Source organism: Balaenoptera musculus, chromosome 3 (assembly GCF_009873245.2).
Source record: "Balaenoptera musculus isolate JJ_BM4_2016_0621 chromosome 3, mBalMus1.pri.v3, whole genome shotgun sequence".
NCBI lineage: Eukaryota > Metazoa > Chordata > Mammalia > Artiodactyla > Balaenopteridae > Balaenoptera > Balaenoptera musculus.
In genome coordinates, this window is record NC_045787.1 from 125418174 (window position 1) to 125441220 (window position 23047).

General features: G+C 55.3%; 1 protein-coding gene across 5 annotated transcripts in view; it reads right to left on the reverse strand.

Annotated features, from left to right (window-relative positions):
• The window catches only part of PDGFRB (platelet derived growth factor receptor beta), a 38757-nt gene extending 15710 nt beyond the window's left edge, over positions 1 to 23047 (reverse strand). For 2 of the 5 annotated variants that reach the window (XM_036846641.1, XM_036846638.1), the window contains exons 1-9: positions 22643 to 23047; positions 6528 to 6573; positions 5085 to 5408; positions 4290 to 4556; positions 3442 to 3569; positions 3155 to 3326; positions 2418 to 2610; positions 1595 to 1710; positions 136 to 259 (exon numbers count right to left, since the gene is read on the reverse strand). In XM_036846641.1, the coding sequence (XP_036702536.1) occupies positions 136 to 259; positions 1595 to 1710; positions 2418 to 2610; positions 3155 to 3326; positions 3442 to 3569; positions 4290 to 4556; positions 5085 to 5408; positions 6528 to 6567 (1364 nt within the window). In that variant the 5' untranslated portion in view covers positions 6568 to 6573; positions 22643 to 23047. Of the gene's footprint in view, positions 1 to 135; positions 260 to 1594; positions 1711 to 2417; positions 2611 to 3154; positions 3327 to 3441; positions 3570 to 4255; positions 4557 to 5084; positions 5409 to 6527; positions 6574 to 6811; positions 6967 to 10309; positions 10399 to 22642 lie in introns of those variants that run through there. The other 3 variants (XM_036846639.1, XM_036846640.1, XM_036846642.1) reach the window with 3 other exon arrangements.

Consider the following 23047-nt stretch of genomic DNA (forward strand, 5'->3'; position numbering starts at 1 on the left):
GAGCCACATCTTCTAGGATATGGCTCTAGCCTGGAACAGTGTTCCCAGAGGAAGGTGTTGGACTAGATGACCTTCATTGGGTTCTTCCAGTCAGCTATGGGTACCCTGGGAGACCCTGGCCCAGGGTCTGCTCACCTTTTGAGGTCGCTGCAGGTAGACCAGCTGAGGTGTGGCTGGGGCATGCCCCGGCCACGACAGCGGACTGTCTGCTCCCCGCTGGCAGGGTGGCTCTCGCTCAGCTCCAGCACACGGACAGGCACTGCAGGGAGAGGGGCACGGGCCAGGAGGTGGAGAGGTCAGGATAGACAGTCAGTAAGAAAGGCCCTCAGGGAGGACCTGGTCCGAGTCTCCCTTGGGGGGAGGGGAGCTTCAGACTGCAGGTGAACATTAAATACCAGGAATCACCATGTGAAAACTGACAGATTCCCCTTCTGGGTACTTCAAAGGGAAAATCTCAGTAGGGTGCTAGTCTGTCTTTAACACCTCTCTGAGATTTGCTAATCTTCCCTTTTAACAAAGAGAGGGCAGGCCTCAGGATCAGAGCCCTGGACCTGCAAGAACATGGAGTTAGAATTTAATAGCACTGTTTTGTTTTCTCAGAGTTTATTTTAGTGGTTGCTTTATATTTATGACATGTGATGCTGATTTTCCATCTACAGTGGAGAAGTTCACTTTTCATTCAAAATAAATTTATTTTTAGAAAGTCAATTCACAAAACAGTAAGTCATAATCGTGTCATTTCTCTGCTCAAAATCCTGCAGTGGCTCTTCATTTCAGTCACAGTAAAAGCCAAAGTCCATACAAGCACCCAGGAAGGCCTACACGATCTACCCTCTCCTGTGCCCTCAACTGCCCCGTCTCAGCTCTGACCTCATCTCCCACCGCTCGCCCCTTCACTCTGTTCTGGCTACACAAGGCTTTCTGCGTTGCTCCTGCCTTTGCACTGCCTGGTGTGCCCTTTCCCCAAATAGCCACTTGGCTAATGCCCTCACCTTCTTCAAGTCTTCACACAAATGGCATCTCCATGCAGCCAATCTTGATCATGCTATTTGAAATTGTAACTCTCCCCACTCCCCTGCCCCCAGGACTCTCTACCCTCCTTACCCAGCTTTTCTGTTTGTTTGTTTTCTTTCACAGCACTTGTTACCTTCTAACCTTGTACATGGTTTGCTGTTTTTTCCCCCTACTTTTGAATGTTTATCTTCCCCGCGCTGGAATGCAAGCTCCACAATGGCAGGGCCTCAAGAACCTTGAATGGACTGGCATATTGTAGTTGCTCAATAAATATCTAATTAGTACTATAGTGTAAATGGTGTGTGAGAAGGAAAAATCATGCCACTGGGATGTGAATGCCTGAGGTTTTGGAAACACCAATCTAGCCCAATGACCTTCTCATAAAGCTGGGGAAACTGAGGCCCAGAGAGGGGATGCGCACACAGCAGTGCTCAGTGTCAGAGCCTGGCCTAGAACCCAGCCTCCTGAGTCCTGGACTCTCTCTTCTCCTCCTCCTGTGGGTGGATGGACAGTGGAGGAATGGCGAGAGAATGGGGGTGGGAGGGTCAGGGGAAGGAAAGCAGGGTGGAAGGCTCCTCACCGTTGACCTGCAGCTGGAAGGAGAGCTGGGCTTCAGCATCCTCGTGGAAGGCCCGCATGGTGTAGCGGCCAGCCTCAGCCACCTTCACCCGCACCAGTGTCAGTTCTGACACATACCTGATGAGGAGGACAGGCCAGGAGACCCAGCTGTCAGAGCTGGAAGAACTCCTACAGCCCCCACCTTCCTTGTAAAGACAGAAAAACAAGGTCCAGGGAGTGGAAGGGGAGTGCCAAGGTCACATGGGTATCAGCAGCAGTGCCAGGACTTTTGAATCCCCACCCATAGGCAGCTCCAGTGAGCCGAGAGGGAGGGTTAGGACGGATGGGGTGGGGGGCGTGGTGGAGGGGAAGCACCATCTCCATCCGTCCACACCTCATCCCTTTCAGAAAGGCCTGACACTGCTTTATCCTAACATGCAGCACCTCAGTTCAGCCTGCTAATCTCCAGCCTCAGGGCCACCATTCTTGCATAGGTGGCAGTGGCCTGCCTGGCACCCTCTTCTCCAGTCATCCTGCCTTCTTCTCCGTGGCTGCTTCCTGCTGACTCCACCCATCACAAGGACAACTAAACATCTGGGTGATCGTATGACCAGCGTCCGTTTTCCCCTCTAGACAGGAAACTCTAGGAAGGCTGGAACTGTCTGTTCTGGTCTATGCAGCATCCCCAGTGCCTGGCACAGGCCCCTGGTAGGGCGCCTGGCATGTAGTAGGCTCTCAGGAAAGATGGGCCTCGATAGGTTTGCCAAGTAGCTTAAGGCTGTGGGCTGCCTGCCGGCTGCAGAGAATAATAACTTCAAGAATGAAGAGGACAGGCAGCTGCTCACCGGGTCTCAGACACATTGCGCGTAGACAGCGCAACCTCGCCGGCGCCGGAGTCACCCAGGGTCCGGTTGTCCTTGAACCACGTGACAGTGGGCGGCGGGTAGGCCTCGAACACCACCTGCAGTGTCCGGCTGCGGTGAAGCTCCGCGAATTGTACAGGGTCCAGCTCTCCCAGCAGCCGCACGTAACCGCTCTCTGCAAGGGGCGGGCCGTCAGGGGCGGGGCTATGCCCGGCCTCCAATGGGGCCGCACCTCCTGGGGGCGGGGCCTCAGGCTTTAGGAACTGAACCAGCGATGGAGTTACCAGAGTTGGGGTTCAGGTTGGGACTGTGATGGACTGGAGCAGGAGCCGAATTGGGGGCTGATATTGGTTTGGGGGCTGGGTTCAAGATTGGGACTGGGGTTGTAGTGCCCTTTGGTGTGTTCTGTCTCAGGATTGTGGTGGAGATGAGTTACAGCCTGGCTGAATTTGGGGATGGGGCTGCCTGGGCCAGGGATGGCAGCTGGGATTTAGAAATCGGGTTGGGGCTCGGGTTCTGGCTAGGTGGGAAGTCTAGGTTGGGATTAGGATTGGATTGGGGGCTGGTACTGTGCTTTGGTTTTGGTTTATCCTGAAAATGGGGCTGTGGTTGGCACTAAGGATGAGATGGATTAGAACACGGCTGACAGTACCCCAGGGCTGTGACAAGGTCTGGGTCCAGTTCAGACTGAGGGCTGGGGGTAAGCCTAAGGCACACACCGACCACGGTGACATTGATGGCCTTTTCATCTCGATGGTCGCTCACACTTTCTGATACATTGCAGATGTAGGTCCCTGAGTCTCCCAGCTCGGCGCTGGGGATGTGCAGGATAGAACGTATGTGGGGCATTTCAAAGAGGAAGTCGGTCACTGGCTCCACCAGCCGCCCACTCTGTAGGGAAAGTTGGGGCAAGCCACCCACATCAGGAAAGGTCCAAGAAGTCAGGCTACAAGCTGAAATATCCATCCCTGCCTGTCCCTTCCTCCAACCCATGGCCCGGCATTACCTCCATGCGTGGGTATGTCCACTCAAAGTTGACCACCTCATTCCCAGTCACAATGCACATGATGGTGATGTTCTCCCCCTGGCGGACCACAGTCTGCACCGCATTCACTGAGACATTGATGGATGACACTGGTGGAAAGAGACTGGCTTAGGGCTGAGGAAGTCACCCCCCAGCCACCAGCACATCCGTTTAGGGAGGGGGTGGGGGTCCAGAGAGGGAAGGGATAACTGGTGTGGAAGATTCACTCTTTCAACAAATATTTATTAAATACCTACTATTCTAGGCACTGGGGCTTTAGCAGGAAACACAACAGACAAAATTCCTGTCCTCACGAAGCTGACATTCTAGAAGGGGTAACAATTTTGAAATCAAAGTACTCTCTGGGCATCTGAGTACAGAAGAAATTTATTGAGCACAACCACATACTCTCCATCTTCTGTTTTATTTAATCTTCACAATAATCCCACTAGGTAAGCAGTCAGTATTATCCCCATTTTACAGAGGAAGAAGCAGACTCAGAGAGATTATGTGTCTTGTGCAAAGTCACTCAGATGGGGAGTGGCAGAGCTGGGATTCAAACCCCACTGGTTCAAAGCCTGTGCCTTTGCCCACTGCAGTATATAGCTCAGCTCCACCACTAATGCTTCCTGTGACCTTGGACATACTCCATCCTCTTTCTGAGCCTCAGTTTTCTCATCTGTAAAATGGGGCAACACACCTGCCTTCCAAGGCTGTAGTGAGAATTCAGTGAAAAATGGAATTGCACACTGTATTATCCAAAAAGGTCTGTACCTCTGTGGAGGGTCATACTTGCCTCTGCTGAGCACCAGGCCAGAAAGGGGGCTCACCCTGGAGGCTGTAGACATAGTAGGCGTCCGAATCCACCTCCCTGTCCCCGATGGTGGTTTTGCAGACGTAGGTCTTGTCCTCAAAGGTACCAGAGAAGCCACGTTGGTGGTCATAGGCGATGGGCAGCGGGACATCCACCTTCTTCTCATGCAACGTCACCACCAGTCTCGGATCCGTCACTCGGCATGGAATTGTGGTCTCAGTTATTTCCGTGAGAAAGATGAATAGTTCCTCGGGGTCAACCGGGAGGAAGCCCACAGTGGGATCTGCCATAGGTGAAGCCAAGAATATGAGTCAGAGGAGCTGGGTTTCTGGCTATGCCCTGATTTGCTCTGTTACCTTGAACAGGTCTCTTTCTCTCTCTGGGCCTCAGTCTACCCACTACAGAATAAACATGCTCGCAGAGGTCCCTTCTAGCTTTAGCATTTGATATGGACAGCACTGGCCTGAGAAAGAAGACAACTTGCAAGTTGAAGGGCAGCTGGTACCTGGAGCTTGGAGAATGGGGAAAATGAGATGTGGAGGCCAAGAGGGTGCGTACTGGAACCAGCTGAGAATGCAGAGTTCTTAGGAACCAGGAATGGGGTGGGCTGGCAGGGAGCAGACAAATATTCAGAGCAAGGGGTGGGAGTGAACATACTCCTGGACTGAACCAGGCTGGATTCCCTGATTCATCTGCATTTCTGAGACAGCTGTGTTTCACCATATCCGTAAGGCACTTTCTGAGCTTCCCCCAGATGCCTGCAGTTGAGAAGAGGAATAAGGGAGTGAGTACACAGGCCGGGGGCCCTCACCTGGCACAAAGATGTAGAGCCGTTTTCGCTCACTGGCCTCCAGCCCTTGGGAGCCTTTGTAGGTACAAAAGTATTCTCCTGTGTCTAGCCCAGTGACATTGGTCAGTGTCAGCACGCTGGAGAAGGTGCCGTCCTGGGTCGTGGTCATTTCCTGTGGGGGCTTCTGGGACATCCGTTCCCACACCACTGGAGCTGGACCCGAGCAGGTCAGAACAAAGGTGCTGGAGAGATTGAGGACAAGCTCTGGACCTGGGGGTGTGATGACCAGGCCGCAGGAGGCCTGTGGTCCCAGCAACAACAGCAAGGGCAGCAACAGCACCTGGCCTTTGGGAGAGGAGGCATCAGACATCAGGGCACAAGAGCATCAGCACCTCTCCCCACAGCTGACCCTGAAGAACACACCTCCCTAATCCATAGAGAATACAGACTGGAACCCATGGCTCTGAGACCTGCTTGCCCAGGGCCTGGTCTCCAGGGACTCCTTCTGGCCTCCTGGCCTCTTGATCTCAGTGCCTAGAGACCCCCAGCCTTGGAGTCCTTCTGCAGTGCAGCTTTCAGGCTGCAGGCATGTTCTCTCAAAGGCATCAGGAAATCCTCGGGAAGCAATTCCCAGGCCTCCAGTTCCTGCATTACTTCCCAGGTCACTTTCTGAGCCTCTTCCCTGCAGCTGCCCCAGATGTCCAGGTTCTGCCCCAAAGCCCAGAGACGGCCCTGCTTGGGGAAGTGGTGGCCAAGGTAGTCCAGAGTGAGGCAGACTGGGGCACGAAAGATACTGAGGCCCCTGGAGGCTGAAGGGGACTGGGGATCAGGGGATGTCAAGTGATTGGTTTCCCCTCCCCTTGCTGACACCCCCCGGGGAAGGATTCTGTAAGCCTCACCCTCCCTACCCTGGCCCACTTCAGCAGGGAACATGAGGTGAAAATAAGCACCCACTTAGATGGGTGGGTGCTCAGCCAGTGGATCAGTCATCTTTGAGTGGGCCTTTGGCTGGTCACTGATTGCCTGGTCAGCATTGATTGCCTGGAGAAGCCCACCCAGACTTGGGAGCTTACAGCCAATGATGGGTCCAGGCAGGGAAGGGGAGTCCCCCACTGGAACCAGACTGGCCGGACTAGCACCAACGAGTGCCGACAAGAGATGGGAGACCACGGTGACTGTTGGGGAATGGGGTGGGGACTGCTGGTGAGGGGACATGCGGTGTGGAGGGCCAAGCCGAGGATTTGAGCTGATGTCTCTGGACAGGCAGAGGTCGACTGAGGCCTCTGAGCTGAGGGGTGGGCAGTGGAAAGAGACCTCCACTGAGAGCAAGTGGAAAGGCAGGGAACTGAAGGTCAAGAGCAGAGCAGTGCCCGGGCCCTGGTGCTGGCATGCACCACCCCGCCAGCTCCAGGTCCTACCTGATGGCTCCCCAGGGCCTTCTACCCCTGCCCCGAGTCTACCTACCTTTGAGGACAGGAGCTTGCATGGCACTCGGAGGCCGCATGGTATCCTGCAGAGTTAAACAGGGGTCAGGGCCCAGAGTAGCCAGAGGCAGCGCCAGGGCCCATCTTTGCCTGGGTCCTGCAGAGCAAGCCGCAGCCTGAGCCACCCAGCCTCTGGATCCCTCGGGCTAAAGTCAAAGGCTACTCATAGCCCCCACCAAGAGGGCACTCATGCCCAAGGAGCTCCCTCCCTTGTGCCGGGCCCCTTCACAGGGTGCCTGGACCCTGCTGTGGCTCTGCCTCTACCTCCCTGATGGCCTTGGCTGAGCCCCCTGCTTCTCCCCGGGCCTTGGTTTCTCTGCATGCATGTGGGGGGTGGGTCTCCGGCTGGATGGTGTCCAGGGGCCCGCCAGCTCTAACAGCCTGTCCTCCGGGTGACAGTTCCAATACCAGGCTCTTATCTGCCAGGACAAATATTTGGGAAAGTGTGATGAAAGGCCTAGGGGAGAAGGAGGGGGTAAGCCAGAACCCAGAGAACTCCCACAGCTCCACAAGCACAACAGGAAATGGAGGCGGCGTTGGGGAGGGAAGCGGGGGCTGTGGAATGTGGGGGGCACCCCCCCCCCGCACTGGCCCCCTTTACTCAGCCCCAAGCTGCCCAGGGAGGCCCAGGAGGGAGGGGCGGGGGGCTGGGCCCAGGGGAGGCCACCCCGCACAGCATGGCTTCGGCGGTCCTTGGAAACTGTTGAATCCAAAGCCCCCACCCACACCTCCAGGGTCCAGATGGGGAGAGTGAGGCTCTGAGAGGGGAAGAAGTTTGCCCGAGGCTACACATCGGAGCTTGTCCTGGAGGGAGACAAAGGGACTGCAATGATCGAGGTAGAAAGACAAAGACGCTGAGAGAGAGAAAGGAAGCACCCGGTGACGGAGGCAGAGGGAGACAGAAGCAGGGACATGGAGAGAGATGGATCGCACTGCGTGTGTCTTTGCCCTACCCGTGCCCTTGGCAGCCCCATCCGAGGGTCCAAAATAACCATCAATAGCCAGGCTTGCAAAGGTCTGACTGCAGGATCAACAGGAAGAAGGCCAGAAGTGGGTGGGGGTCATAGAGCAAGAAATGTGGGAGAGACCAGGTGACAAGGCGACCGGGAGAGTGGGGCTCCCGCCTTCCCTGAGTGGCTGCCCTGCCTGGCCCGGCTCCTAAGGCCACACACCGATTGCTCCCACTCCACTCTCATCTCATCCCTTTCAGTCCCCATTCCAGGGCTGGAATCTGGGTTTGAGCCCCAGAAGGGCTACCTCCTGCACCGTCACTATCTCAGTGGCCTCAGTCTCCAGCTCTCAAAATGGGACGATGGCAAGTATCCCACTTACAGGGCTGCATTTACACATTATTCATGGGACACAGGCAAGGGCCCTGGCTTGGGGATCGCCGGTCTCAGCTCTGCCCAGCGCCCTAAGAAGCTCCCTGAATGAATCTGCTCTCCTCCTCCTCGTTCTCCCCATCCCTTCAGACCAGCCTGCCTGAGGGTCCCCTCTCCCGGTTGCTTTAGACTCAAAACCCAGCCAATCTGAGGCCCCCTCCACAGTGCCCTCCTCTCCCATCCCTCCTGCCCCAGCCCTCCAACTGGATGCCAGGCCTCTTCCAGCAGGAGGGAGCAGCGCCGTGGCGGAGCCAGCATCCACCACAGAGGCCTATCTGTCCCTTGGTGGGTGCCCCTCTGGATCCCCCCTTCCTACCAGAGATCTCAGCCAAAGAAAATCGTTAGCAGCGGAGGCTGGGGGAGGGGGTCATTTCAGCCTCCCTGCCCCTCCCCTCCTGGCCTCCCTGGCTGGCCACACTGTTTATTATTCTAAAGGAGGAATTTGGTCGGCTGGCCTGGAGATGGGAGGTCACGGCAACTACGACTGGCCTGGCTCTGGAAGGCTGCGGGCTGGGCCCCTGGGCGGGCAAGCGGCCTCCCCCACCACCCCCGACCCTGGCTCCTCTCCTGCTAGGCCTGGCGCTAAGGGGGCTTAGTCCCCTGAGACTCTGAGCTGGGAGGGGCCTTCTTGAACAGGCAGCACAGGCCCAGAGACAGACAGAGTCATGGCCCCGTAACACAGCAAAAAGACAGAATCAGGCTGCAGGGAGAGGATGGGCTGGGCAAAGGAGCTCAGGGAGAGTGCAGCCACCTTCGGGAGAGTATGGACACCCAGGGATCTTGGACTGGCTTCTCTCTTTATGAAATGAGCATTTCACATGGGGCTTCAGACCTACTCTGAGACTGACTGTGTCTCCAGCCCTCTCTGGGACTCAGTTTCCCCATCCACACAGGGAGAGGTTTGGATGGGTCATCTCAAAGAGCCATCCTGCTCTAAAACTGCCAGAGAGAAGATTCTAGTCACTATTATTCCTGCCAGGGTGGTTTGGGGACATGGGGACTGATGAGAGGAAGGGCAACATTCCTGAGGCTGACGTAGACTGAGAATCCATAACCCATCTCATTCCGTGGATTCAATCCCCTGACCATTTGGTCCCAGATTTGCTGCGTGTACTTTGACAAGTTGCTTCCGTCTCTGAACTTCAGTCTTTCAGATGACTTCCAGACAAATAAACGGGTGATGTGGACACTCAGGAGGTGGCAGGGGGAAGCGTGGTGTGGGCCACAGGCCGGTGGACTGGGAAGAACCAGAGCGGGGCTTGGGACATGACCTCCTGGGCTATCTTGGATGTTTCCCTGACACCCCCAGTTGTCCATCCAATGCCTTATAGACTTTTGTGCTTCCCAGGGGCTGCTGTATTTCCAGCCGACCCCAGAGGGGCCCAGGTGGCTGATATGGGGGTGGAGGACTTGCTTGTGACCACTGCCCTTCTTCAGGGGCAGGGCTGCGCTCCAAGGAGGAACCACCTGGGACAAGGTGGGTGTCATAGTCAGGGAGGAGGCATTCCCCTTCCTGCCACACTCTCCTGCCTGGGGAGGCCCTTGGAGCAGAGAGAGGGAGGGGACCCTCAGAGATCCCCCCCTTTGCACATGAGGCGAGTTCTCGTGATTCCTCCTATTTTGGCCAGGTTGGGGGTACAGAGGTCCAAAGATGAGGTAATTGCCCAGCTCCTCACAGTGAGTCAGAGGGACCCCCCACTTGGTCCAGGGGAGAACCCCAAGTGAGCAGAGGACCCCAAGCCCAGGAGAGCAAGCGTGCTTGAGGAGTCACTGTCAGAGCCCCAGCCTTCTCTCCTTCCTGCTCATACAAGCTTCCACTCCTTTCCCACCGCCTTAATCTAAATAAATCCAGTCCATCTTGGCCACATCCGCTAGCAGCAGCTTCCCTCCCTCGGGGTCCCGAGGCTCCCACGACACAGGCAGGCTGGGGGCGGGGGTGTGCTGCATGGCTGCCAGTGGGGGAGGCTTGCACACGGAGAGCACGTGCACACACAGCACAGGCTACTGCCTACGCGCTCGTTCACACACTGCTCTGAAACACACCCGTGTGCAGCGGGCCCTGTGTGTGCCCAGCCCTCACGTCGGCACCAGACACGTGCACACCCACACATGCACGCACGCAGCTCCACGGCGCCCAGACTGCAGCCTCTGTGCTCTCCCATGTGCCCATGTGAGGTGTGCACATGCGCGGCAAGTCACACGTATACCCGGCACAAGCAAAGCTGTGCACATACAACACGCACAGAGCATGTGCACACGGTACCCCAAACTCACCTGAACACACATGCACATGCGGGCACAGACAAGCCACAGATCCAACACGTGTTGTGTACTTACTGTGCCAGGTGCCGTTCTGAGCACTTGACACAGATCTACTCACTTGTTCCTCAGACAACACTATGAGGTAGATACAAGGATCGTCCCATTTTAGATGGGGAAACTGAGGCAGAGAGAGCTTATGGAAGTTGCCTAGGAACACAGAGCAGAGATTGAGCCAAGGCGGACTGCTCTGCCACCATTATTCTGTTTACTGGGTTTGGCTGGGCTGAGGCCAGCGGGGACTGATGGAAACAGACCGGACTGAGGTTTATCCAGCCCAGAATGACAGGACTTGGTGATCTGATGTAGGGGGGCTGGAGACAGAGGTATCCTAAATGAGCCCCACCCCTATTTCTGGCTTAGAGTACTAGGGGGCAGGAGTGTGTGTGTGCTGGAGGCACAATACCATTTTCTGAGATGAGAATTTGGTGGAGTAGAAGGGTTGGGTGCTGGCACTGAGCTGGTTTAGAATTTGGAGGGGCTGTGCATATCTGAGTGGACAGAGGGACACTCAGTCTGGAGGTGCGGAACAGGCTGGGCAGAAATAGCAGTGAAATGGGGATGGGAGGAAGCCCTGCTTCAGGGAGAAGCGGGTGCTTGAGGCCAGCAGTCTTGGGCCAGGGATGCTCTGAATAAACAAGATGCCAGAGGGAGGAGGAGGCCCGGCCGTGGGGTCAGAGTCTTGGAATGTCAGAGCTCAGAGGCCCTCAGGGACCAGCTATCTGATCCAACCCCCTTACCGTGCCCCACTGTACAGATGGGGGAACTGAGGCTTGGAAAAGGACAGGGATAGGTCTCAGTGTTTTGACCTAGGCAATCCTGGGCTCAGTTGGCCAATGGGGCGCTGAAGCACACCTGACTGGGCAGCCCCTGCCTCCAGCCCCGGCTCAGACGTGAGGCTGGCGGCTCAGGGCCTAGGGTTCAAACCACAGCTGCTGCTCCCTCCCTCCCCACAGCATACCAACCCCCCCTTGCCACACACAGACCTTTACATCACCTTCCCTGCATCGTCCCAGCCTGGCGGGGATTGGAAACAGACTCAGAGGAGGTGACTTGCTAAGTTGCTGGCAGAAGGAGGACACAGACTCCGGTCTCCTGCCCGGTGGTCTAGTCCTCTCTCCTCCACGCCACAGACACTTCACAGCCCCTGACACAAACTTCGGGGACAGATCCCTGGCTGAGAGTAAGGGATGTGGGTTCTAGCTCAGCTCTGTCACCTGCTTATATGGTCCTGCCCCTCTCTGAGCCTCAGTTTCCCCATCTGTACACAGGGTGGGCAGGGCTGTCCTAGGAACACTTCTGGGGCTGACATGGTGTGACTCTCAGGACCCTGTTCTGGAAGAAGCTGTGCTGAGTTAGAACGCTGGGGTGGGGGTGGGGTGCGGGGGAGGGGCCCTAGCCAGGATGTCATGACTCAGCTCGAAGAAGGCAGCCAGCTCCAGTCCTGGGCGTGTGTAGGGGCAAGAGGCATCTGGAGCCGGAGACTGAGTCTTCCCGTCAGCGGTTGGGAAAGTACAAGAGTGATGGCAGAGAGTGTGGCCCATGTGGGCTTACCCCAAGTGGGCTGAGTTATAGGTACAATCTTGCAACACAGGTAGGGGAACCCCATCCTAGGAGCCAGGAAGGAGAGCAGTTTCCGTTGGATTGGGAGATAGTTACGGGCAGCGGATAGAAAGCTGGGAAGGGGCTGAGGCTATGCGGCTCCCACCTACCCCTCTCCATCCTATGCCCCTTCTGCCGCTAAAGGTTCAGCACTCCACCCGACACACTGAATCTCCCCACAGACCTCAGGATCACATGGAGGTCAGAGAGGGTGAGCAACCTGCCCCAAATCACACAGCGATGCAGCTTGATCACCCAGGCCCAACTCTCTGCCATGCTGCTTCTAGACTCAGAGGACCTTCCTGCTTTCCAGGTACCTATGAGGTCTCCCAAACAAAGCAGCAGAAATCAGCTAAGTTGGGGCCTGGCATGGGATCCAGCTGTTCTGGAAGTCCAAGTGAGTGGAAGAACAGTGCTAGTTCCATGGACCGTCAATCTGATGCCCCTACCCCTGCCCCCTCCAGCAGAAACTTGGTGGTCTCTGCCTGCCCCATTGTACCAACCCCTCCCCTATCACCTCCAGTCTGTCCCCTCCTGCCTGTTCTCACACGCTAACCAGAGGAACATTTCTGAAATCCCCATCTGACCATGTCCTTCCCTGGCACCTCCATGGCTCTCCATCCGCCCTAAGTAAAGGCCAGCTTCTTAGCCCAGCCTTTAAGACCCTTCAAGCCCTGGCCCTGCTGACAGATGGCTCATCATGACAGAGGGGGGAGGATGCTGTCCTCCCAGCTCCCCAGGGGCCCAAGTGAGGCCCCCATGCTCTCGTCACTCATTCTGTGCTCCTCTCCCCAGGAGGCCTCCCCAGGGACACAATGGAAAGAAATGACCTATTTTCTGGAAGTTCAAAATAAGATGAAACATCTGTCTGGATCGGAGTCAGGCTGATAAAGAACGGGCTGATCCCCCCGTCCGAGCCCCCGCTCCTGCGGCACACCCCCTCACCCGCACTTGGGGGTAGGGGGAGCAGGCCGAGCTACTTGGAACAGTTCATGGGAAAGCGCTCAGTGTGTGCCTCGTGGCCGCTGGGGGCCCAGGGGAGGGGGCCTGGGTCCCCACATGGGCTGGGAAGCGGCCCTGAGAAGGAGGTCAGGGAGGGAGGGAGGGAGGGAGGCCCACTGCACACGCCTGTCCACCCGCCTGCAGAGCAAACACGGCTTGCCTCCCCCGGCGCCTCACTGGCCTCCCTGTTCATCCCCATGGCCACTCCCTGGCCCATGTGGCCTGGCTCTGCCCAGGCCCAGTGATCCCTGGACTAGAGTCCTCTGGATCCCAGCTAGGCCCCAGTGGCCCCTTCAAAAAGGAACAAGGACTTAGAAGGCCTTGAAAATCACAACAAGAAGAAGAATAACTACCCATGATTTAGTTCTTATCACCCAGAGCCTGGGCTAAGGCCTGAATGTGAATGATCTCAGAACAATCCATGACATCAGTGTTGCTTCCACATTTTACACACGAGGAAAGCAAGGCACAGAGAGGTCAGACCGTTTGCCCAACGATTTCACTAGTACTGGAGCTGGTGCTCGATCCTGGGCAGACTGACAGCACACGGGCTCAACACTCATGTGACAGCCTCTCTCAGGCAGGAGGCAAAGATGTCAAGCTTGTGCCTGGCACACAGTACGAGCTCAATATACAATTCACCAGGTTTATTCTTTCACCCTCTGTTTTCCAACCTCTCCTTCAGTCTCCTTTAGCCAGGTGAACCTGGCAGGATAGGTGGGGAGAAAGTCACACCATCTTTCACAGAGCCCTATAATCTTAGGGCTGGGAGGGGCTGTAAGTACTCCCAATTCACATCTCCCCCACCCTCTCTGCAAACAAAGGGGTTGTCCAGCCTCCAGTTGCACACCTCCCATGATAGGGATCTCACTACCTCACCCGCAGCCCATTCCATTCTTGGACAGCCCAGGATCCTCAGAGGTCAGACTATTTGAAAATTTTTATTCCATTGAGCACAATCTGTCTCATCATATCCTCTACCCATTGGTCCTGCTTCCATTCACCAATGCCAGTGCCCCCCACCCTGCAACAAGGACGTTTTTTCTTCCCATTCATTTTTCTGATGCTCCACAATCTGAAAACAAACAAAAGCCCTCACTAATTCAGAGCTAGGCACTCTGCTAAATGAGATGACCTGGGGATTTTGTTTTATCCTCACAACAATCCTGTGAGGAGGATACAATCATTATTCCCATTTCACAGAGGGGGAAACTAAGTCTCAGAGAGGTATGGCAACTTGCCCAAGGTCACACAGCCAATAAGTAATAAGCCAATGATAAGCTGGGATGCAAACTCGGGCCCATCTGACTCCAAACCTGTATTCTTAACTGCTCTGCTAGACTGCCTAGCTTCTGCCCAGAAACAGGTCTGATCACAGAGAAACACCCCCACATGGGTTCACCCTAAGGGGGTCCACACTGAACCCAGGCTCTCAGGGATGCGGGATCCTCAGAGGTTACAGTCCTGTCCCTCCCTCACTGAGGGGCAGAGTGAGCAAGGGATCTACCCCAGCTCACCCAGGAATTTGGAAGTCAAGTAAGGGTAGAACTCAGAACCTTTCTGCGACGTCACTGCAGAGTCTGAGGGTCAGCGTCTAGGCTGAGAAGAGGAGTCCCTGCTGAGGACAGCCTGGGTCTGGCAGAGGCAGTGCCCAAGCAGGTCTCTGGTCTACCATGAGGCCTGTCCCAGACGCCTCTGAGAAAGGGCATCCCGGTAGTCAGGCTAGGTGCGTGGTCAGTTCTGCCACAGGCCTGCTGCGCTCAGGGTCCAGGCCTGCCCCTGCTGAAGCTCCAGCACCCCTTCCACTGTTCACAGAGGGCCTGGGGGCCTCTGTAGCTGCAGAGTTCCAGGCCTCCACCATCCCTCGGCTGTCCTCCCTGAAGCCCGCCCCCCGCAGCCAACCCCCAGAGTCTCATCTCCAGCCGGTGCCATGGCAACGGGGAGCGTCAGGCCCTGGCAGCCAGAGGAGCCCCTGAGAGGGGTCCCAGGCTGAGGCTGGGGAGGGGGGCGCAGCAGGCGCAGACAAGCAAACCTTCTGTTCCCCTGGCTGCTGCCAGCCCGAGATCAGCCCTGGGCCGGGTTGGGGGCCACACATAGAATGGTTCTCAGAGCCAAGTGGGCAGGGGGCAGGCCTCGGCCGTTCAGACTGACCCACCAGCACGCGGCCTTCCCCCAGCAGCCCAGAGCCCGCACATCGGGCAGGGCAGCTAGCTAAGGAGAACCTGCCGCTAATTGCTGCCAATTACGGAGCATTGAGATTCCCCTCAGAGCCCTCCTGGGCAGCAGAGCCAGAGGGGAGAAAATGCCCTCGTTTCACTCCCTTCTGGCTTTCCCAGCATCTGTTCTTTCACCCCTTCCTCCAGTCGCTCACCCCGAGTCTCCCACTTAACTGTTACTCAGCCTCCCTGTGCCTCGGGTTTCCCATCTGTAAGTCAGGGCTCGTCATCGAGTTGTCAAGGCCTTTGAATGAGTTAATACAAGGAAAATACTCAGAGCTGGGCCTGGCGCACAGCCCTCGGCCAAGTCAGTGGCCACGTGACTGTTCTTCATTCACTCACGGGAGGATAAGTCACTCACTCATTCACTCACTCGCTGGCCTTGAGACCCCGCTAGGCTAAGCTTGTCAGCAAAGGATGCGTGTGGGAAATGGGGTGATGGGAAAGCCAGGAAGGGTAGCTGCACTTGTTATTGGTATTGTCAGCAGGCTCAGCTTGGGTGGGGTGGGGTCTCCTCCTGGCGCACTCAAGGATTTAAAGGCCAACCCAGGACCAGAACCCAAGTCTAAAGACTCCCAGTCCACTGTCTGCCAACCAGCTCTTTCTTCTACCTTTGTCTTGGCCTCTTAGTTTGATTTTTCACAAATGAGGAAACCCATCTAACAATTTGGGGGATGCCTTCAAGTTCCTCATATGGGATTAGGCTTCCAGTAGGTGCTCAATAGATGCTTACCCAGCATGAGAGATCAAATGGCTGTGTAGAGTCAGCTCTTCTGGTCCTCAGCTGCCCCCTAAAAACTCAGCATTCCCTGGGCTGGGAAACTGGGATAGGCAGGCGATGGTGACCCTTCCCCTCCAGGGAGGTGATGGGAAGGGCTGGTGAGGGGGCAGCACAGACATATGGGACCCTGATGCCAGCAGGCTGTGCCTGACGCCTCCCGGGGCAGTGAAAGCACATGGAGGGGCTCAGCCAGGCCAGGGGCTGCAGTCCCAGCTAGAAGCCACTTAATCGAGGTCAAAGTCCCAGTTCTACTACCTCATAAACATGTGACCTCTCTGAGTTTAACTTCCCTGAGTCCCAATTTTCTGGAAAACAGCAAAAGAGATATCCTTTTCCATTGCTGTGAGGGTTAGAGATGATGATGAAAGGCTCCTGACGTATAACAGGCGCTCAGTAAATGGTAATTATTATGATTATAGGACGATTTCAAGGCGGGAGAGGGTGGCCTTGAGTTGGGTTCTCTGGTGGACGATGCCAGGGAAGGGTATTCCACAGAAGCTCTGCATGAGCAGTTAGGGAAGGGGGAGATCGCGAGGCATCCGGGTGGTGGTGGCAAGAGAGAGATCTGTTAGGCTAGAAACTGGGGCTCTTCAGCAAAGAGGCAGGGGATGGGCAGAGAAGAAGGGCAGAGGCCACTCTGGGAAAAGTTTGGGGTACTGAGTAAGGACTTGGGCTCTGCCCTGGAGGCACTGGGATGCCAACTTGTCAGGGTATTGACAGTGAGAGTAGGGGGCTAGCTGCTGGCTGGGCAGTGACAATGGTGCAACTCCAAGCCCTTATGGGGATGGGGGGCCTCCACAAAGGAGAGTGACAGGAGTAGGTTGGCATTTTGTGGGAGGGCGTGGATTAGAATGGGACAGTGGAGGCAGCGAGACCAGTCTCAGGGATGAAGCCATCTCAAACCCAGCCTGAACTCCCTGGCAGGACCAGCTATATAATTTGCGGGGCCGAGTGCAAAATATAAAGGCAGGGACCCTTGTTAAAAAACTATTCAGCATTTCAAGGTAATGCTAGGCCCTTCTAAGCGTGGAGCCCGCTGTGACTGCACATGCTGAATGCTCATGAAGTCACCCCTGTTCCCTGGACTAAAGGGGAGGCCATCTGTCTGTCCATCCATCCATCCATCCATCCATGCAGGCATCCACCAACCTGTTTATCTATCTCTCCATACACTTATTTATCACTCTTTCATTATCCATTCAGCAGAAAGGCCCCAGCCTGGGGCTGATAAGGACACAAATACAGTTAAGACAGGAGTAGCCCACGGTCCACTGAGTCACACCTGAGCCTTTACCTTTAGGGCTTCAGTGACAGGTTTGTAAATCTGAGCCCTGCCCTCTGGGGCTGACTCTGGAACTTCCCCCCCACCATCCATGACCACTTAGGCTCAGCCTCAGGAGTGGAGAAGCTAGAAGAGGGCGTGTCACAGCCCTTATGATTCCACTTCCCAGGACAGAAGGTAACCAGGGCAGCAACAACATGTGAAATAGCCACACAAAGGCTGGCAGGAGCTCTCAGGGGCTAAGAACAGAGCTGGATGGAACCTCTGGGGTCACTGAAATGTCCCCTTGCCCCCCACCCCATCACTTTATGTAAAAGGAAATTATGGCCAGAATGGAGAAGTGATGTAACCAAAGGCTCCATGGTCCACAAGAGGGGTTCCCATCCCTCGTCGGGATGGTGTTGCTCCTTTTCAGCCAAAACTCTGCCCTGTGGCCTCACCCCGGGGAGAGCTGGAGCCCAAGCCCTGGACCACAGAGGTGGATGGTGAAGATTCAGCACATGCGCTGGCACAGAGGAAAGTCCAGACCTGCAGGCCAGGTCCTGGGCTCAGTGCTATCACTGACAACCTGTAGGACCTGAGGCACATCCGTCCTCTTCTCTGGACCTCAGTTTCCCGTGCATACAGTAAGGAAGTTGAACACAGTGATCCCCATGGTCCTTTTCACTTCTGACCTTCAGGAACTATCTGACCCCCCTGGCCCTGCTGCCCCTACCTCCCAAGCGACAACCCTTTCCATCACAGGGCAGAGAAGCTGGTACCTCTGGCAGATGAAAGGTTTTGGACACCTGAGACATTAAATAGCTCTGATCTGAAGCGAGGAGAAGAGAGGGTACTAATGCAGTTAAAGCAATACACTTTGATTTTCAACCTCCTGCACTAGGCTGGGCTGGGGCGTCCCAGAAAGCATCTGGGAAAGGCGGATCCTGGGGCCACGGCCTGGGGGATTCAGGAAGCTCTTTTGCTTGAAGGTTCTGGGCCTGAAGTCTTGGGAGGGGCTTCTACACTGGAAACATTAGTGTGTGAATTCCACACTCCTCCCATTAGAGGTGGGTCTCTGCATCCATTCATTCCCTTGCCTCTGGAGCCCATCATTCATTCATCTACCATGGGCCAAAGCCTTGCTTCCTTTTGAAATCAGAGCCTATGAAGTTCGAAAATCAGCAAAGGGTCACAGTATCCACACACACCCCCTCACAGGCACTCCTCCTGACCCTCCTTCCTCAGTATCGCAGGAAAATAGGGCTGTGGGCGCTGGGAAAACACGACCTCAGAGCTCCCCAAGAAACTGAGTGCATTAACAGGCCGCTCTGATTGTCAGAATGTTCCTCCTCCTTGTTATAGGGCACCATTTTCCATTAGCGGTCATCGATCCTGACCACTTTCTGTAATGTGTAGAAAAAGGGTAAGAAAAAACCCTTTCACTGTGAAGTTAAATATGCATGATCCCTGAGTACACAACAGAGCTTGTGCAGCTGCCAATCTGGGCTGGCGTGGCTTGGAATCCTGGAATTGTTTTAGGTCTGGAAGGAGCTCAGAGATCATCTTGTTCAACCTCCTTGTTTTACTGATGGGAAAACTGAGACCCAGAGAGGGACTGACTCACCCACAGTCACACAGGATGGGTTCCTGGGTCTGATGACCACCTCTGGAGCTCTGAGGGGCACCACAGCCGAGACCCAGACCCCACTCAGCCTCTCGATCGTGGACTCTGGAGTCAAAAACACCCGGTTTAAATCCTGGCTCCATCACATCCTGGCTGTGAGACTTTGGGCAACTGACTTAACCTCTTAACCTCTCTGGGCATTTCTTCATCTGTAAAATGGAGAGCTTATATCCACTCCTCGAGGTGGTTTGCGATGATTAAATTAGATCAGCAAATATTTATTAAGCACTCACTGAATGCCAGGCCTGTTCCAAGCGCTAAGGAATACAGCAGTGGACTTGATGGTAATGGATGTAAAGCACAATGAAAGTGCCCAGAGAGGGCTGGTCCCAGTTCTGTCATCCTGCACACATGGCTTCCCAGCTGAGGCGTTACAAGCTCTGAAGTTGGGGAGACATGGTGGAGGGTCGCGGGAGCTGTGGAAAACAGGGCAGGAAGATCTCCCCCTTCCAAGGGTCCACTGCCTGCAGGGTTCTGAACCACGTGCAAGAAATGGGGTGAGGGGGTACATTTCAGGAATGTCTGGGGCCCCTCTCATTCCTTCCTCCCTCCTCACCACTCAGTAGCCTGTCCTAGCAAAGCACCCAGAGTCCCCTCCAGAGTCCCCTCCTTCAACCTAGAAGGCAGCTGGTCTCAGAGCCAGACTGTGCCTGGAGGATAGAGTTGAGCCTTTAGCACACCCATGGTGCCCAGGTCCCTTCCCTTTTGTGGGCATAGCACTTCACGAGGTGCAGACTAATTTCACAGCCAGGTCGTCCCGTGCAGGAGGCGGGGACAGCAGCTGCTCTCTCTTAGCCTTCGGCATTAAGTCCAGCCCCAGGAGATACAGGAACTGTGCTAAGCACCTTATCTGTATTATTACTATGTGGACCCCACATCCCACCCTACTGCTTACAGAGGAGGGGTCTGATGCCCAGAGAGGCAGAGCGCTAGCCCAGGGTCACACAGTCAGCCAGAGCCAAGGGGGGCTCATCAGATGCCCAAACCTGGTGTTGTTTACCCACCGTGCCCACTGCCTTCCAGATGCGGAGGCAGCAAGAAAGAGGACGTGGGGGCCTGAGGTTGGCCACACAGTGGATTTGAGTCGAGCCAGGACCAGCGCTGGGTCTCCTGACTCTGAATCCATGGTGCTTTCCGCTGCCCCACATCTGTGGGCAATTAGAAGTCTCAGCTCTTCTTCCCACAGAGGAGGGAGGGCTGCCCGTTCACCACTGAAGGGAGGGGACTCACCAGATGGTCTCCTTCCTCACTCAGGACCAAGCCAGGGCCCGGGCGGACCCGGGAGCAGGTCAGGCCTGAAGCTAATCTTTCTGCTGGAGAAAGTGCTGGAGCCAGGAGCAGGCTCTGTGGGAGGATGGAGACTCTCCGCTCTGACCAGGGGCTCCCTGGGAGCAAGGGGGTTAAGTCTTTGGTTTCAGGCAGACCTCGGCCTAAATACCAACTCTACCAACTAACTGTGTGACCCTGGGAAAGTCACTTAGCTTCTCTGAGCCTTGTTTTCCTTGTCTTCAAAACAGGGGTAAGACAATAGCTAGGACATGGAAGCAACCTAAATGTCCATCGACAGATGAATGGATAAAGAAGATATAGCACATACGTACAACGGAATATTACTCAGCCATAAAAAGAAACGAAATTGAGTTATTTGTAGTGAGGTGGATGGACCTAGAGTCTGTCATACAGAGTGAAGTAAGTCAGAAAGAAAAAAACAAATACCGTATGCTAACACATGTATATGGAATAAAAAAAAAAAAAATGTTCTGAAGAACCTAAGGGCAGAACAGGAATAAAGACGCAGATGTAGAGAATGGACTTGAGGACACGGGGAAGGGGAAGGGGAAGGGGAAGCTGGGACGAAGTGAGAGAGTGACATGGACATATATACACTACCAAATGTAAAATAGATGGTTAGTGGGAAGCAACTGCATGGCACAGGGAGATCAGCTCCGTGCTTTGTGTCCACCTAGAGGGGTGGGATAGGGAGGGTGGGAGGGAGACACAAGAGGGAGGGGATATGGAGATATATGTATACGTATAGCTGATTCACTTTGTTATACAGCAGAAACTAACACACCATTGTAAAGCAATTATACTCCAATAAAGATGTTAAAAAAACCAAAACAAAACAGGGGTAAGAATAATACCGATTCCAAAAACCTGTTGTGGGGATTATAAGGCGTACGAGGTTCCAGGCTCTGGGCCCAGCACAGGGTAAGCACTCCATGATGGTGACCAACATGGTCTGCATGTCCCCAAGTGCTGTGGATTCAGGGCCCTGATGCTTGGAGGCAGGGGAGGACTGCCTGATTTCAGAAGATCTCGTTAGAGGCCTCTGTGCACTTTGGGATCACAGAGGCAGGGGCACTCCCCCCCCTTGACATATAGGAAAATGTCTGGAGGACACACATAAGGTTCTGGAAAGGCACCTGAAGGAAGACAAGAGGCCTGGGTTCTGGGCTCACCCTTGGGAACACAAGGTCTTCAGTCAGTCCCTCCTCCCCTTCACAACCACATTTTCTCAGCCCCACTGGCCTCCTGGGAACACTGGGGCCAGAACACAAGATGGGGAAGGCTGGGACCCAAACAACCTCTGATGTGTAAACAGAACACGAACAGAAAGAGAGGGTCAAGCAACAAGGCTCCAGGATGACGGGCATGGTAAGCTCTTGGAAGACTAGAAGAACCCTGGAAGGCTGCCTGGAGGAGGTAGAATAGGGAGGGTCCTTGAAGGAAAAGGGAAAGTGGTAAGGAAGGGCATGCACACTGGCAGGATCATGAACATTCCTTCCGGGAATCCTGGGGTCTGACCGGCAGGAACACAAAGCCCAAGTCTGGCGTGATGGGGCAGGGAGGTTACTATCTCCCTGAGCTCTGCCACCTACTAGCTGTGTGGTACAGTTTTGTGGCTGCTGTGAGCCTCAGTTTCCTCACTCGTAAATTGGGTATAAAATCAGTCCCTGCCTCTGGATTTGCTGGTGAGCGTTACATGAGATCATGCTTATAAAACACTCCACATGGTCCTGGCATGCAGTAAGTGTCAATCAGTGGCAGCCGCTATTAGGAGTTTGGGCTTTCTATAGGCACCTTCTACTAGGGAGACTCACAGAAGGAATCAGATTCATATTTTAAGATGGAGCGGAGAAGCGGGGAGACAGTGAGGAGGCCTGAGCAGCTGCCTGGGACCAGAGGAAAGGGCCCAGCAGCCAACACCCCTTCTTCACAGAGGGGCCCCCAGATCCCAAACCCCCAGCCCAGGCTACATGACTGTGACTGTTAGGACGGGCCTGCCATGGCCCCCTCGCCTTCGCACTTTCCCAGCCGCTGGGGGTTTGGAAGGACATCTTAGGAATCTGGAAAATTTGCAAATCCATTTAAATCCTGAGAGGTTGCCTGGCGGCCGACTGGCCTAGAGCCAGACAGATTCTTAGGGACAAGGCTTGGGCCCAGGGACAAGAGGCAGTGGATCTGAGGTCCCCGTTCCCTGCTAGGTCCTCTTGCCATGTACCCTGCTGGCCATCTCTCAATTCCCCTCTCACACTCCTCCCAGCTCTCCCCGCCAACCCCCAACAGGCGGTGCTTTGCTTTGGAGGCCCCCCCCCTACCCTGCTCGGCACCCAGAAACCTGTGGGATTTGTTTGATGAGGGCAGGGGGCACCCACCCCAGAAGCAGCCTGAGCAGGAGAGAGCTGGCTCCTCCAGCCCTGATGTCGCCGACAGCCTCCCGGCCTCCTCCCATCTGGTTTGGTTAAAAATATTTTCCATTTTTTGACCTACCCAAGAAGGCGCAGTCTGGGACAAGGGAACAGGACAAGGGGCTGGGGTTCCCTCCTCTTCCCAGCACTTACCTTGCTGCTGATGCCTTCTGAAGTGTGGGCAAGGTCCTGGGCGCTGGGCTGTCACCCCCTCCAGGAAGACCTCCTCACTGCCTACCCTCTCCTGTTATCAGAAAGACTTTGCTGGACCCGAAATTGGGCAGCGGCAGGGTAGGAGGGCAGTGAGGACCTTTGCAGGCTCCCAGAGCCTCAGGAGAATGGAGGGAGTGAGGGGCTACGGGGGTGAGGAGTGGCCTCACTCTCAAAGCATCCCTCTGGAGGAGCAGGGCTGCCAGGAGGGGCAGCCCTGGATCTGTCTGTCTGTATGGCTCGGCACAGGCTGCTGCCTGGTGCCGCTGGTCAGAGGGGCCCGGGCGCTCTCCTCCTAGTCCCTCCTTCTCTCCAGCTCCAGACTGGGCGGGCAGGGACTGTGGGCTG